Consider the following 17,070-nt stretch of genomic DNA (forward strand, 5'->3'; position numbering starts at 1 on the left):
AGCTGTGCTACACTACCTGGCAGTCATCAGTGGGCCTGAGCACAGATATGTTGCTGCCGAATGGGGAAACGTCTGTGTGTCTTTTATTCTGACTCATGGGCGACGCCATCCTCACATCACAGTAGGAAAGATCTCATTAAGCACCCATTTTAGTCCAGTTATAAAACTTAATTACAGACATACCAGTCTTATGTTACATTTCCTTTTAGATAGTAAGAAATTAAGTATTAAGAAATTAAGACTTAAATATCTTACTTAATATCGTCACTTTTTGACCACAGGTTGATCAGGAAGGCACTTAACATTCAAAATTTCGTATTAATTTACACAAAATCAGTTTCAGTTTTCAACCGGTTAGTTCAGGCATGGATATGGTTGTGAAACAAACAAACAAACAAACAAAAAAAAAAAAATCAAAAGTATAACCATTTCAAACCAACAACTTTTCCACATTCTCTACAGTGGACAGGGTTGCCAGGTACAGTAACAGTCTTCTAGCCTGAAAACCATCCACCAGAAACTGAATGTATAACATTTTATCAACCAAGCCATGTTTGGGAAAATGGCAAAACCTGGCAACCCAGATGTCGGGTGTGCACACTGTACCAAACACTTCACAGCATAATGAAAAGTGAAAGCATGCAATTCTACATTAGTCCATCTCCTGTAGGTGCATGTGTGCTTGGCCCTGATCATGACTTGTTGATCATATTAATCATATAGAAGTCATATTAATACACAGGGGATGGGGCGGTGGGGAGGATGGTTGGTTTAACAATTTACTAAATGTAAGTAACATTTAAATTACTACTGGACAAATAATAATAAACTGCATAATTACACTGTGGGGCAGATTTACCTGTGCCTCAAACCTTGTTTTGGCACTAAAAAGTAGCTGTTGTGATTTGCTAAAAACCCCTCTAGCTCCATATGTGCAGTTGAACACCTGTGTCAGCAATGAGTGAACCTTAAAGTAGCTGAATTCTAATTAGAAGGGTGTCATTTAGAGAGATTTTAAACATCGCTGTATTTTCAGAATTAAAGCATTTCAGACAAATCCACAGATCATGTTATGAAAATTAACTTTCTTATCCCATTAGTCTGAGTACTGAATCCAGCAGCTGTAATGTAGCCTTGTTGGAAAGCACTGTGAATCCACACTGAGTTTCTGAATCATATTTTTTAGAGCTAGTGATCCTAACTAGCTAACTGTCTCCATCATTCAGTGTTGTGTTTATTTTGGTGACAGACAGCCTGAGGTCTCAGCATATAGTGTTATACCAGGATGCCATGAATATTTAACACTGCACCCGCATAATTTTCACAAATCTGAAAAATACTAGCAGGGAAACAGAGAAAATGGATGCTGCACACAATTTTTTAACATCATGTTCACTGTACTGCTATTTTTTTGCACTGTATTAATGGAAGAAAACTGACATTGTGGTGTCACAATTTGCCCCGGAGGCTGAGTAACTCCTGCCATACGGCAGGACGGCAGAGCTGGCTAATTCAGAATTTTTTTAAGGCACTATAGTTAACCCTTTCATACCTAACCTAATGTGTCATTAACAAAACATTAGAGATGTTTTCTCTGCTCTTTAACTAATTCAAATCTGCACCCCCCTCTTTCCAGAGGGTTGGCGTGCATGCATGTCCACATTGGGCAGTAAAATGGATCAGCATGTTTTCAATCGCTGCATAGTTCCTACCACAGTGCAACAATACATTTAGAACAGAATCCACATTGTTAACAACATAAAACTGCACTAAGATGCTACTACAACTTCACAACTGTCAACTAATTTGTAGGAAAGTTAAGAAGTAAACAATGAATAGTTTGTATGTGTCCTAAAGGATGAATTGAGCTGTAGATGATTCCAAAACAGGGATTTTAAGCAATGATAGTGCAGCGATGGTGACAAATGGTCCCTGTCATCATGGAAATCAAAGTCATTAAGCGACAAGTCTGTCATGACTGTGGACCTGATGACATTTCATCATAAAAAATGGAAAAAAATAACTGACCATAAATTGACCAGGGTCTGAAAATTGTGCACTGAATTCACTAAAGGGATTTGTTATCTAGTATAACTAAAATTCTAATTTAACACAAAAGAATAATGTGAAACAGCAGACCAGAGTGGCGGGAAGCAAGTCAAATGTGCGCATGCACAGGACAGCACAAGTTTTTCAGACTGCTGTAGCCGTTCCTGCCTCTGTCACTGCTTAAAGGGGAAATGTAAACAAAGTCATTCATAGGGGTAAAGGGGTAAAATGGTTAATTGTAGAGAAACGTTCCCACTCTTATTTCTTTACAGTGGTGGTGATGGGAACCAGGGGCCACAATGTCTACAATACAAATTTAGTGATCTTATTTACTATTCAAAACAACCAGTGAAGCTACATGTTGTCACACATTCATCCAACCCAAGTTCTCTGGTGGACTCCATTTCCCAGAACCCTCTGAGTGAACACTTGACTGCTACCTCACACTAATCCATGTATCAGAGATCTGCCTGACCTGATTATTGAGTTGCTTCACCTGGTTTTGTATGTCATGTGATTAGTTCAGTTTAGTATTTATGCCTGTGCTTTAGGTTAGACCAGTGCGAGGTACTGTGTTTGTTACAGAGCTACTGAGTGGTCTTTCTTGCACAACCCCATTTCCAAAAAAGTTGGGAAGCTGTGCAAAATGTAAATAAAAACAAAATGCAATGATTTGCAAGTAATTTAAACCTTATATTTGATTGAACATAGCACAACGACAACAAATCCAATGTTGAAAGTGAGAAATTGTATTGTTTTTCAAAAGTATATGCCCATTCTGAATTTGCCAAAACGTTCCAAAAAAATTGGGATGGGGGCAACAAAAGGCAGGTAAAGTTGTGCAATGCTAAAAAAAAAAAACACCTGGTGGTTGATTGGCAACAAGTCAGTAACATCAATGGGTATAAAAAGAGCATCTCAGAGAGGCTGAGACTTTCAGAAGTAAAGATGAGGAGGGGTTCACCACTCTGTGAAAGACTGCATGAGCAAATAGTGCAACAATTCAAGAATAATGTTTCTCAATGTAAAATAGCAAAGAACTTCTGCCTTTCATCATCTACAGTACATAACATTAAATGATTGAGAGAATCTGGAGAAATCTCTGTACGCAAGGGACAAGACCAAAAACCAGTATTTGCTGGTGATGATCTTTGGGCCCTGAGGCGGCACTGCATTAAAAATAGACATGATTCTGTAGTGAAAATCACTACATGTGCTCAGATAAAATTCTGAAAAGCACTGTCTGTGAAAACAGTTTGTCGCTGCCTCCACAAATGCTAATAAAAACTCCTAAACACATAGAAGAAACCATATATAAACAGGTTCCAGGAACACCACCGCCTTCTCTGTCCCTGAGCTCATTTAAGATGGACTGAGAGGAAGTGGAAAAGCGTCCTGTGGTCCAACAAATCAACATTTGAAATTCTTTTTGGAAATCATGAACGTGGTGTCCTCTGGGCTTAAAACCACTCAGCTTGTTATCAGTGCACAGTTCAAAAGCCAGTATTCATGATGGTATAGGGGGCATTAGTGCACATGGCATGAGTGACATGCACATCTGTGAAGGCACCATTAATGCTGAATGATATATACATGCTTTGGCAACATATGCTGCCATCCAGATGACTTCTTTTTCAGGGAAGACTTGCTTATTTCAGCAAGACAATGCCAAACCATATTCTGCCGTGTTACAACAGCATTGCTCCGTATTAAGAGTCCGGGTGCCAAACAAAACTGTCCTGCCTGAAGTCCATATCTGTCACCACTGAAAACATTTGCCTCATTATGAAATGAAAAGTACGACAAAGGAGACCCTGAACTGTTTAGCAGCTGAAATGCTGTATCACACAAGAACGAGAAAACATTTTTACTTTCAAAACTACAGCAGTTGGTGTCCTCAGTTCCCAAACGCTTACAGAGTGATGTTAAAAGAAGAGGTGATGTAACACAGTGGTAAACATGCCCTCGTCCCAGCTTTTTTGGAACGTGTTGTTGGCATCAAATTCAAAATGGGCATATATTTTTCCAAAAACAATAACATTTCTTTGTTTCAACATTTGATTTGTTGTCTTTGTACTAATTTCCTTTAAAAATATGGTTTACATGATTTGCACATCATTGCATTCTATTTTTATTTACATTCTACACAGCGTCCCAACTTTTTTGAAAATGGGGTTATATGTTTGTTTCTGGTTCTGACCTATTTTCTGTATTTTTGACTTTGCCTTTAGCCTGCCCTTTTATGGATTTTGTCTGCCTGGTGTTACATTTTTCTTCTTGTACATTTTGTCACTTTTCTGGATTTCACTTGGATCTGACCTTGTATGTTTTTTTGACAACGACTCTGGAAAGCGATTCAACTAGTAAAGCCTCATTTGCCTTTTTTATCTGAACGTGTCTGACTCATTCTGTCACAATACACATGTATCCTCTCAGTTTTCAAATGTGATGCTGGTGATGATAAAATAGTGGAAAATATGAAAAAACAAAACATTTTCTTTGGAGTCTACATATTAGAAGCATTAAACTCTTTAGATGTCTGGTTCCTATTACCACCACTGCAAACAATTCTGACTTAGTAAGTTTCTCTAGAGAAGAGCATTTCCCAAAAAAACGTAAAATATGGAATAAAACATCTTAAACGTATTCTGGTGTCTAGCTTACAGCATTTCAGTCTATATGGTTTGAAAACATTATTGAACAAAATAAAAACAATGATTAATAATTAATATGACAAGTGATTTGAACACTAGTGAAAGTGTGACATATAAAAAATTAATTTTCATTCTTGTTTGCTCATCAGGACAGGACTGAGAAACCTGTTATTAAAGGAAAAGTGTACATTAAAAGGCAAAAATAGAATCTTTTTGTGCCCTGTTATTAAAATATTATAGGTACTATAAAGCTTGGCCATCAGCAGCTGGCCTAAAAGGCCCAAAAGCACAAAGAATACATGAGTACTGGAAGGCTAATTTCACATTTAGGTAGTTAAGCATGCATTGATTAGCTAATCAGGTACTGAAACATGCAAATTAAGATTAATTAAGCAATAATTAGCAGCCAGGGTGGCACCCCTTGAGGCAAAGGATGGCATTGTTGGACACCTAAGCATGTCTGTGACCTTCTGTGACCTAAATATCTGAGGCATATGCCAGTGCATGCAAAAGTTGATGCTGACCTTGACTGTGAGATGGCATGTGCTGATGAGAAGCTGCTTCTTTCTGCTCTTGGTGGTCCAGCTCAAGCAACCTGTCCCCACCTTCACTGGCTGGGCTGTGGGCTCTGCTGTGAGCACAGGACCCCCTGGATTCCCCTGGTGCGCTCTGAAGCTCCTCTAAACTCTGAGACCCGCTGCTTCCTCTCTCCTCCTGCAGAGTGAGCGGAGCCGTGTTAGCACAGATGCTAATAAACATTATCATTCAGAACAGCAAGGCTAAAAGGTCACACATATTAATATTCGGCAGTGATTAGCACTGGGTTGGCATTATCTGAAGGCGATATCGGTTAACCTCACTTCCTGCATGTTTAGCTGGCCATGTGTCGTGGAGGTTTGCTAGCACTGAGTTAGCATTCAGCCATTTGCTAATTCGCATAAGGTCTAAAAATGATCAGTTAGGGTCTGCCTGAAGGCAGCTCATGGCAAATTAAAGCCTGTCTTACACTAAGCTATATCATCACTCTCTGTCTGTTAGTCTTACTCTAACACATTAGCATTCTAACGCTGTCAGTTTTGTATCCCAGCGGAACTGAATCTATAATGCATTTTTAAAGGCCGCGCTGTTTTTCGCCGATTCGTTCCCTTAGTATTCGATTCCATGTCTCCCTCAAGCCCACAGAACACAGAATATCAATAATGAATTGAGAAAAATAATTATGAGCTTCAGAGGGCTCATTTGATTCTTATTGTTATGAAGTGGATATCAAATTAGCTGTGATTCAGTGGAAAAAAAAAACAGTGAGTCAGAGGAGATTTGACAATTGGCCATCAGCAGCTGGCTTGACAGGCCCAAAAGCGCAAAGAATACACCAGTTCCAGAAAGACTGATTGCGTATTTGGGTAGTTAAGCATGCATTGATTAGCTAATTAGGTACTGAAACATGCAAATTAGGATTAAGCAATGAACAATCTGCAGCCAGTGTGGCGTCCTTTGGGGCCAAAGATGACATTCTTGGACATCTAAACATGTCTGTAACTTTCCTGTGGGTTTGTGAATAAGTGTGTGCACATCATCGTTGTCATATAAAAACCTCTTAACTCAATTTTTTTTTTCTTTTTTAATTTATTAGTTTCCCTTTACCTTATGTGAGCATTTCATCATAAATGGATAAACAGAATTCCATAATGTCTTTCAAAGATACAGTGTTTTAATATTAGGGATTATAATACTATAATATTAGGGAACTATTGATTTTATGGGTAAAACCAATACCAAATTTAGGGGGATAAAATTCCAATAATCGATCATATCAGCAGAATTTTGGACTGTAACTTTATACTTCAGCAGTTTAAGTTAGCTTTACTGACTTACATGATTGTTGATTCTCAATGATCACATATCTCAAACTCTCAAAACAGCAGAAACATTCAGTGTTAAATAATACAAATAAAATGGAGCTACCCAGAATTCTTTGAGGCTTTGGTTTCAGTCTTAGAAGTTGGTTGCATTTTCTCACAATCCGAATGAGTAATCCCAAACACATTCAGTAATGATGAGTTCTGGACTCTGGGGTGGTCAGTCCATTGTTCTGAGAACACTGGTTGCTTCTTGCTGCAAATTGTTGTCTATTTAATTTCCTAAGTAATGGCATCTTTAGGCTCAGACTCAAAGAAGTGAGTTGTGTTCTCACAGTGGAAGGATGGACAGAACAACCTGTGGATTTTTCAGATCTGATCGGATTTTTCTTCAAAGATGAAAGCTTTAAGTGCTGTTTATCTGATGGGGAGTTTTTGTGGTCTACCAGGTGTTACAGGTGGTTGTTAGGTCCCATTTTCTCTGTTTCTTTAAATCCTTTTTTTGAACATCTGTTTCAGAAACTTCTGTTTTCACTTATTTTCCTTTGACTTTACTTTTACTTATACAAGTGGATTATCTTATGTCTAACATTCTCAGAAATATCCCCTAAAAAATAAATAACTTGCACTTAATGACCATTTTGACTGGAAATTATGTAAATGAAAGAGTGGTCTTTGACTTTTACACAGTACTATAGTTAACCAGTGCATGACTCATTAAGTTCCCCAGTGTCACAACTGCCTTAGTTTTCTCCCTATTAATGTGAGTTTGAATCCTGGTGGAACTGCATAAATAAAAGTCGCTAATTATCAGCGTGTTATTGTGATATTTTGCAGATACTGATCTGCACTGACCAATATTATTGGCAATGGATCTAGACACTAGTTGTGTGAATAAGAGGAAAATAATTACACAAAGTCACCTTGCTGTCTCTAACCAAGAGCTGATAAACGCTGTGGTCATCGAGGCTGAGGTCATCAGGCAGCACTGGCGATGACGACTTGTCTGAAAGCTGCTCTGACATCAGGGAGGCCTGCTCCACTTCAGCCAATCGGATCTGATGAAGAAACAACACGTTCGGTACAAAAAGGAGAGTCATATGGTCATAACTTAAAAACATACGGTCATAGCTTAATTTAAAATCATGATAAAATATCTTCTCTTCTATTTATAAACACAAATGGATTGAAAGCATAGAATCTGCACTTCCCATAGAAGTTTGCTGCTTTCTTCAATGAGCTACAACTGAGAAATAATTAAAATGTGCGATGAGGGTTTCATGGCATATTTGCCTTGAGGGACCTTAGGGGGTTAAGCAAAGAATCTGGCAAGATCCAGGTTCAATCTGTGTAAGAACAAAACACTCTTCTGTTCTATGAGTGGTTTACACTGGGGTTTTAAGATTTCTTCCCATCCGGAATACAAATTGTGGTCTTAATTTTGTCTTACAAAAACATTTTGTCTATATATCATTTGTGATACAGCATCATTATACAGACTGATCATAGTCTCACAGGACTGGCTCAAGCTGCCAGAGCTGGAGTGGATATCTTTGCCCTTCTCCTTCCTCTGCTAACATATGGAAGCACAGATAGAAGGAAGACTAAGAACTTATGCTAATTGCCATAGGATCTGCATGCATTTGCATATTTCCCAGTGTGACTCATATGTCCAGCTTCCGTGTGAAATGTCATGATGTAGGCAGAGCATATACTGTACATGTGTGAAAAAGGAACTGATAGCTACGTTTAGCAGGCGGGCTCTGGCTGTTCATATGGTTGACACAGAGAGAAAAATGAAGTGCAGTGAAGTCACGGGTCGTGGAGTATGAAGTTTGTGCTTGAAGGCGCTTGTTCTCCCACTAAACTGTCATCTGCTTTGTGTGGGCAATATTGAAGAATCCATGAAGAAAAATTAAATATACAATAAGAAAAAGGCTATTAAGTTTGATGGAAGACATGAGAACGAAAGTTATCAATATATATATTAGTCTGGAAAGGGTTACAAAGCCATGTCTAAGGCTCTGAGATTCTGGCGAACTGCAGCGAGAGTTATTAAATTTATTTATGTAAATAGTAAAAGCTTGGAAGAGTAGTGAATCTGCACAGAAGTGGCTGGTCTAACAAAATTCCTCCAAGAGCAAAGCGGTGACTCATCCAGGACGTCACAAAATAACCCAGAACATCTAAGGAACTGCAGGCCTCGCTTTCCTCAGATAAGGTCAGCGTTCACATCACACAACACAGCCTTCCACACCAAGAGACATGGTGGTGGTAGTGTGACAAGGTGGGAATGATTAGCTGCTTCAAGGCCTGGAAAACTTGCCATAATTGACAGAGCTATGAATTTTGGTGTCTATCAGAAAATTCTGCAGAGGAATGTCTGCTCATCAGTTCATCATCTGAAGCTCAGGCACAATTAAGTAAGGCAATCAATGGTTTAAAAGAAACAAAATACATTTTTCCTAATGGTCCGTACTTTGACGAGACCTACACGGGCAGTCCATGCTCAAATGTCCTCCAATGTGTCTGAATTAAAGCAAAGTGGGTCAAAATTCCTCCACAGCGATGTGAAAGACTGATCTCTAGGAATAGGAAGCATTTGGTTGCAATTGTTGCTGAAGGTGCCACAGCCAGTTATTGAGCTTAGGGGGCAATTACTTTTTCACATGGGTGGGATGTTATAATTTGTATGCAAATCTCAAACCATTTACTGTGACAAGTACACAAAAACAGAGGACGTCAAGTACTTTTTCAGGCACTAAGTTAGTTTTTCTTAATTTGGTGGCAGCGTGATAAGTCAGATTAAACAGAACTGTACAGTGCTCACATTTGTGATTAAAAACATTCTGAACACAAACTGTGCATCACTACTTCCAATTAAAAAGACTCTGCTGTCTTAAACTCTTGACATTCACTGGATATGAACCTCCTGACATTAGGATGAAACCATCGACAGATAGGCCCCTTAGAAGCCCCTGCTACCCCTCTTTTTAACAAAACATGGAGTTGGTCAGTGCTCGACATCCATGGTTTGCTCAGAAAAGCTTATCAGTGATCATATGTTATTGTAATAATGATATCGTATCATCATATCACCCAGACTTACATCAGTCTATCCTTTTTCAGGAAGACAAAGAAAGAAAATACAGGCCTGTCAAGTCTCTGTACTGAAGGGGATAACTGCACAAGCTTGATCTGAAATGGACGGATGGACACAAGGAAACTGGCCTCATCCAAAAATGAACTGATGGGCACAGGTATATAATGCTGTCACTCAAGCTTTTGTCCTCTTGCTTGGGTAGTAAGGAAGTAGAACCCACTACATTTCGCTATTTTTCTTTTCCAGATAACATTGTAGAACCAGGACTCAATGAAAACAATGTGATGGCAGAATTTCACTCAAACAATACTGTTATTACATCACTGTAACATTAGTTTTTTTTCCAGCCAGGACAAGAATAGTTTATAGTATTTTCAGCTTACACCAAATGTAGTTGAAGTTTTCTTCAGCAGTTTTGGAAAAGGAATGGAGGCTTATGGGGATGAGTCTGAATTTTTCGTATAGTCAAGAAGTTTAAAAAAAATAAAACAGCAAATTAGAGTTTTTGATAAGAAATCAACCTTCTCTGTAACATTATAGGCTCTCATATTTAAGAATGTCTGAACACTGCACTCCATTAGAGGGCAGTGAAGAGCTTAATGTTTTGGGCAGACATTATTATACATTTAGCCGAAAGAAGGAAGCTCAGAAAGACTACTGCAGCCATCTAAAGGCTATCGCACCCCAGAAAACACACACAGAACAGAGCACAGCTATAGTGCATAGGAAGTACTGCAGAAGGGTATTTGTCTAAACACACTGTATTTGTATAGATTTAAAGGAATTAAAGTTTATACAGAATTTACTGATTTATCAATTTGGTTATTAGCTTAATAACTTCACAAATTCACTGGGCCTCATTTATCTGTTCTTAAGTGTTCAAACTGTTCTTAAGATGAAATTTCTTCTGAAAAGATTCTGACATTGACCAATGTTTTCCTATTTGGGATTTGTCCTTAGATAAGAATAGGATCTACACAGTTACAATGTGACCAGGATAGTAATGTTAGCGGAGATAATAGATGATTACCATTTGCCTGTGCATCTTATTTTTATATTTTTATTTATTTATTCATATGTTTTTTGAAGAATACCATACTCCCAGTGAAGTATGGAAGTGGAAGCATCATAATATTACAAGCACAGATACATATTAGAGGAGAATTTAATCTCGTCGGCCAAGAATCTGAATCTAGGAGGAAGACAACCCCAAACACACATCCAAATAACTCTCTGAAAAAGAAGGTGAAGGTGTTTGCATGGCCCAACGAGTCTCCTTTCTTGAAATTCACTGAAAATGTACAGTAAATTGAGGAACCCTTGTAACCTTGGAGAACTGAAGATGGTGAGCCAGGAGAAATGAGCCAAAACTGAACCACAATGCTGCCAATAGCCTATTACTTCTTACTGTAGACAAAAGACATTATATGCAACATCAGAAGATATTGTGTAAATATGAAGTGAACATATGCAGTGGAAGCATATTAAATAACAAAAGTGTCTGTATTTTAACAACTCACTGTATAAAACCAGACAAAAGTTCATATGAATTATTGGCTTTTTGTCTATGCAATGTAACATTACAGCTATCAGGATGTCTCAGAGCTCCAGGACAAAAATAAAGAAGCAAACTTTGGACACTAGAAATTTCCCGGCTTGGCTGTTGATTATAAGGGGAAAACTGTGTAAATTAGACTTTACACTGAAGTACTCCATTATTCTGTGAAAGCAGACTGAGATTAGTAAAGCAGAAAAAGGAACACTTTCCCCTGTAGGATCAACAAAGTTTAATAATAATAATAATAATAATAATAATAGTAATTTGATGACCTCTTCCAGTGTGAACAGCACTGTGAGCAGTGTGTGTGTGTGTGTGTGTGTGTGTGTGTATGTGTTACCTCTGCTGGATGGCACCTGCAGTCTCGACACACAGCAGGTGAGGAGTAATGATGAAACACAGATCCTGACAGGTTATCAATCATCTGCATCTCTCCCTCCAGAGAATCCTTAATCAGCAGAGACACACTGTCCAGCCACAGGTTCTCCTGCACACAACCACAGACAACTCATTCTCAGACAGTCCTCAACACCAGAACATGTATAGTTCTCTCCTGCACTTTCTGTGACACTGAAAATGAATACAGATTGAATTCACTGCCCTTCCTGAAACAAACCCACCACATCTCTCTCTATCTCTCTCTCTCTGTCTCTCATACACACAACATTCATTCATTCATCATTCATTATGTTGGCAGCACCACTGGTCACTTTCTGTTTTATTTGTTGTTCTTGCTGTTCTGTTCTATTTCTATTTGTTCAGGTCCTCTTATACACTGATCAGGCATAACATTATGATCACCTCCTTGTTTCTACGCTCATTGTCCATTTTATCAGCTCCACTTACTATATAGGTGCATTTTGTAGTTCTACAATTACAGACTGTAGTCCATCTGTTTCTCTGCATACTTTGTTAGCCCACTTTTACCCTGTTCTTCAGTGGTCAGGACCCCCATGGACCCTCACAGAGCAGGTACTATGTGGGTGGTGGGTCATTCTCAGCACTGCAGTAACACTGACATGGTGGTGGTGTGTTAGTGTGTGTTGCGCTGCTACGAGTGGATCGGACACAACAGTGCTGCTGAAGTTAGTGTCACTGCAGTGCTGAGAATGATCCACCACCATAATAATACCTGCACTGTGGTGGTCCTGTGGGGGCCCTGAGCACTGAAAAACAGGGTAAAAGTGGGCTAATAAAGTATGCAGAGAAAGAGATGGACTACAGTTTGTAACTGTAGTACTATAAAGTGCACCTACATGGTACATATAGAAAATGAAATAAACCTATAATATAATAGGGTTTATAAGTTTATTTTAGGAACTTCCTACCCCTTAAACATTTTCCTTCTCATACACACTCACACATGTACGCTGTTTCTTTTAGATTTGTATCTGCCTCTGGGCCTTTAGTACAAGCACTTAATCAGGAAGTGCAATTTCATTAAACATTATTTTGCCTCGCTTCACTGGCATTTTTGGCAAGCAAGGAGAAGAGAAAAAGCTGCTTCTTTAAATACCAGACCGCCACAGCGGAGCTACAAAAACCCTGCATGTGTATTATTAATTATGTGTTAGCATTAAAAAGTGCTTTGCAGATTAAAGCGTGAGCTTAGCAGGCCTTTTGGTGCCTCCCTTGTGTGTTAGTAATAAGAACACTAGCACTTAAGATATTCAAAGCAATCTAGTTAATTGGGCTGTTTGTATTTGATAATTTTATTGGGGGGGGTCAACACAGTGTGCTTTAGAAAGAGAGCTGGGATGAAGAGGAGGATTCACAGTGATGTGTTTTTATGCAGATCTGAGTCTGGACTGTGGTAGACTAGGCAACTGTGGTAGACTGAACAGCTTGTTTCTGATGTATTCATTTTCTGTATTGCTTTTAACTGTTGAATCCCTTAACCATAAATGTGTCTTTGTAAACTCTAATGAGGTAATTCAAAACAACAAAATGCTATATGTAAAACTAAAAACCTGGCTGTCAGTGTTACAGCAATAATATAAAATTCCAAATACTATAAAAAACTAATTATAATATTTAGCTTATTCTTCTTAAATTCTTACTATAACAACAGTACATAGTCATTCAACCAGGCTGTTTGTGCTGTTTGTGTTACCAGAAAAAGAAAAATATTACGTTTCATTTTTCTATTTTGTTTTTTTAGGATAGGTTTGAAGTATTTGTCATGTTTCACAAGAATTACCCCAGCGTAGTTTCAGATAAATGTAATTCAAGTTCTGTGCAACTTCACAGGTTTCAAATTAAAAAAGTTTAGATAGAAATTGATTGAGAAAGCTGCCACTTGACTCTGGAGCAGTGGAAACAGGTTCTCTAGAGTGAAGAATTATGCTTCTCTATCTAGCAGCCTGATGGATGAATATGGATTTGGTGGATGCCAGGAGAACGCGACCTACCAGATTGCATAGTGACAACAGTAAAGTTTGGTGGAGGAGGGATAATGGTCTGGGGCTGGTTTACAGGGTTTGGGTCTCTTAGTCCCAGTGAAGGATAATGTTAATGCTACAGCACACAAAGACATTTTGGGCAATTATATGCTTCCGAATTTGCGACAACAGTTTGAGGAAAGTCCTTTCCTGTTCCAGCATGACTGAGCCCCAGAGTTTCACAAAGACATGGTTTGATGTGGAGGAACTCCAGTGGCCTGCACAGAACCCTGACCTCAACCCTACTGAACACTGTTGGGATGAACTGAAATGTCAATTATAAGCCAGGCCTTCTCCAACATCAGTGCCTGACCTCACAAATGCTCTTTTGACTGAATGGGCATAAGTTCCCAGACAAACTCCAAAATCTTGTGGAAAGCCTTCTCAGAGGAGTGGAAGCTGTTACAGCTACAAAATCGGGGCAACTCCACATTAATGGCCATTGTTTTAGAATATGTCCAACAAGCTCATATATGATGGTCATATGTCTACATACTTTTAACCATGTAGTGTATGTTTTTAATCATTTCCAATCAGTATTACAAGTGACTCAAAACTTTTGACTGGTACTGTGCAGACAAATGAGTTGAAGCGAATGAGTACAAATCATTCTCTCTCTCTCTCTCTCTCTCTCTCTCTCTCTCTCTCTAATGTGGGGTGATAGAGGCACACAGTGTTCCAGCTGCTGCCCAGTGAGGCGTGCTACCCCCCAATCGTGCTTGCTCAGGCATGTCCACAGAGCCCACCAAGAGACTGCAGGTGAAACGCAGTGGAGAGGACATCGATACTCCGCACAGGAGAGCCAAGCCACTAAGCCCCATCACTGACCCAGCCAGCATTACCATCTCATACCCTCACTCATGAACTCTCTACAGCCCTTCACACATCCAGTCTAGCTATGGCTTCTCAGCTCTCACCCAATCCACCCCACTCAGCATGATGCTCAGAGATCGACTGATCATGCCTGGCATCTGCCAACACCTCACACCCTCGGCTAGTTAGGCCACAGATGGCCCCCAAACACAAGTCCCATAGGTTTTGGAGTGAACGAAGATTCGAGCTGATCCAAGATGACCAAATAGATTTCCTTACAGTGCTGGTGATGGGAACCAGGGGTCACAGAGTCTGTACCACAAAAATTACTTGTTTCTTTTTTTATTATTATTATTATTATTATTATTATTATTATTATTATTATTATTATTATTATTATTATTAAATTAAATTAAATTAAAACAAACATGTAACTCAAATTGATCTACTAATTATGTGAAAATTGTTTATATGCAAAATATGTCTGTTATTTTTAATTTACTATCCAATTTAAGCAGCAAACTTACACATGTCTTCTGAGTATTTATGTGTAATTTTATTCATAATAAAACTTTTATCTCAAAACTATCATAAAACAGCGTGTAAGACAGGCAGCAAATTTATAACCATTTCATGCTATAAATTTCTGTGATGTGGCTTATAGAGGCGTCAAACTCTTCAGACGTCTGGTTCCTATCACCACCATTGTAAATTATTCTGACTTAGCACGTTTATCCAGAACAGAACATTTTACATCAAACTACTCTGATTGACAGTGTTTACATCATAATTTAATCATGCACATTTTTTTAAATGGTGGAATTCCCCTTTAAATGTGTTTTACTCTAAATAATAATAAATGAATAAACTTTAATAAGTGAGTTCCTAGTCTTTCTGTTTTTCATAGTAATAACAGGGAAATGTACTAAAATGGGCTGCATGCCACAAATGCAATAGTTATAGATCAGGTTGAGTAATCTAGAGCAGAAAAGGGGACTCGAGTCAGTGACTTGGACGCCTAAGTGACTCATGACTTGACACGGACTTAAGACTTTTAGCCCAAGGAAAAAAAAACACAAACAAAGCTGATTAAATTGGGACTGCCAACCTTAATACACACACTAAAAAAGGTGGTTTTTCGGGGGTTCTATATAGAACCATTACCACTTATACAATGCGTTAGCAAAAAGGGTTCTGCTATAGTTACAAGCTTGACATTGCAACAATAGAAGAACACTTTTCAGATAGGTTCTATATAGAACCATATACAACATATTCTCCATCAATCTGAAGAACCCACAATGCAAAGAACCCCTTTACTCATGGGTTCTTTGAGTGTTCATGGTTCTACATAGAACCATTTTCTTTACTAAAGCACCCTTGAAGAACCATAATTTTGAATGTGTGTATTAAAGTTGGTGGTCCCAATTCAATCAGGTTTGCTGACTTGAGTCCCCTTCTCTGCTCTAGATTACTCAAACTGATCTAAAACTACTGCATGGTTCTTTGCACGGTAAAATGGTTCTTCAGATTGATGGAGAACGTTTTGTATATGGTTCTATATAGAATCTATTTGAAAAGGGTTCTGCTATTGTTGCGATGTCAAGCTTGTACCAATAGAAGAACCCCTTTTTGATACTATACAGAACCCTTTCCGAAACGTTTCTACATAGATCCATTTACAGCACATTCTCCATCAATCTGGAGAAAAGACCCTTTAATCATGCAAAGGGTTCTTCGAGTGTTCAGTGATCTTTTTAAGTGTGGAGTAAATTAATAAAACCTTAAGTTTCCAACCAGGTGTGTTTGAATCTGCCCATCAGTTTAGTTACAGTCATGCACCGTCTTTACTGCAATGGTGTTCTAACTCAGCTCACTGCAGCATCAGGTTCAATACGACCTCAAATAATGAGCCTTTAAAACAGAGAAATCTTAAGGCTGAATGACAGAATGAAGCGCTACATGCAGTCAAAGCAGTACTTAAAGGAAGGAGGCAAAACAACTCGAAACATTGACAGGTTTTTAATTGGAGTTGTCTTTTGTAGAATGCAATGCCTTCAGCTAATAACAAGACTAAGCTGAAATTTAAAGACTCGAGATTCGAGTCAGACTCGCCTCTCAAAGACTACAGACACTTGAAGTGACTTGTGAGCATCCTGAAGCGACGTGTCATTAAAGGGCTTTTTCTAATAGGCATGAAAACAGTCTGCAGTGCACTGGTGGATCAAACCCAAAACCCTCCATCAGACTAATACTGAGAAGACTGAAAAGACTCCGTCCTTTTAGTCTATTATGGGAATGTGTGTAGAGCAGAAAATTGCATAACCCTTTTCCAGCTGAAAGTACAGCCAGGTTGTCACTTATTTTTCCATTTCAAAACACGAAAGGAAAAAACCCAGCTCTTTTATTGCAGATCAACCCAGGAACATCTAGTACTGTGTTTATCCAGTAAAAGCTTGGGCTCTGTGCTGACAGCAATGTTTCTGCAGTGGAGCAGGTTGCTGATGCTGCCAGGACTCTCCCCAGTTTGGAAAGTGTGGCTGGCACTACAGCAGCAGCAGCAGCAGCAGCAGAAGGGCCAAACTGAGCACAG

The 17,070-nt window shown here is 38.8% G+C and overlaps 1 protein-coding gene across 1 annotated transcript in view; it reads right to left on the bottom strand.

Annotated features, from left to right (window-relative positions):
• The window catches only part of LOC118807435 (voltage-dependent T-type calcium channel subunit alpha-1I-like), a 199,952-nt gene that overhangs the window by 5,310 nt on the left and 177,572 nt on the right, over positions 1 to 17,070 (bottom strand). The window contains exons 31-33 of the mRNA XM_036569447.1: positions 11,564 to 11,710; positions 7,486 to 7,620; positions 5,228 to 5,417 (exon numbers count right to left, since the gene is read on the bottom strand). Of these exons, the coding sequence (XP_036425340.1) occupies positions 5,228 to 5,417; positions 7,486 to 7,620; positions 11,564 to 11,710 (472 nt within the window). The remainder of the gene's footprint in view (positions 1 to 5,227; positions 5,418 to 7,485; positions 7,621 to 11,563; positions 11,711 to 17,070) is intronic.

This window comes from Colossoma macropomum, unplaced genomic scaffold, assembly GCF_904425465.1.
Source record: "Colossoma macropomum unplaced genomic scaffold, Colossoma_macropomum, whole genome shotgun sequence".
NCBI lineage: Eukaryota > Metazoa > Chordata > Actinopteri > Characiformes > Serrasalmidae > Colossoma > Colossoma macropomum.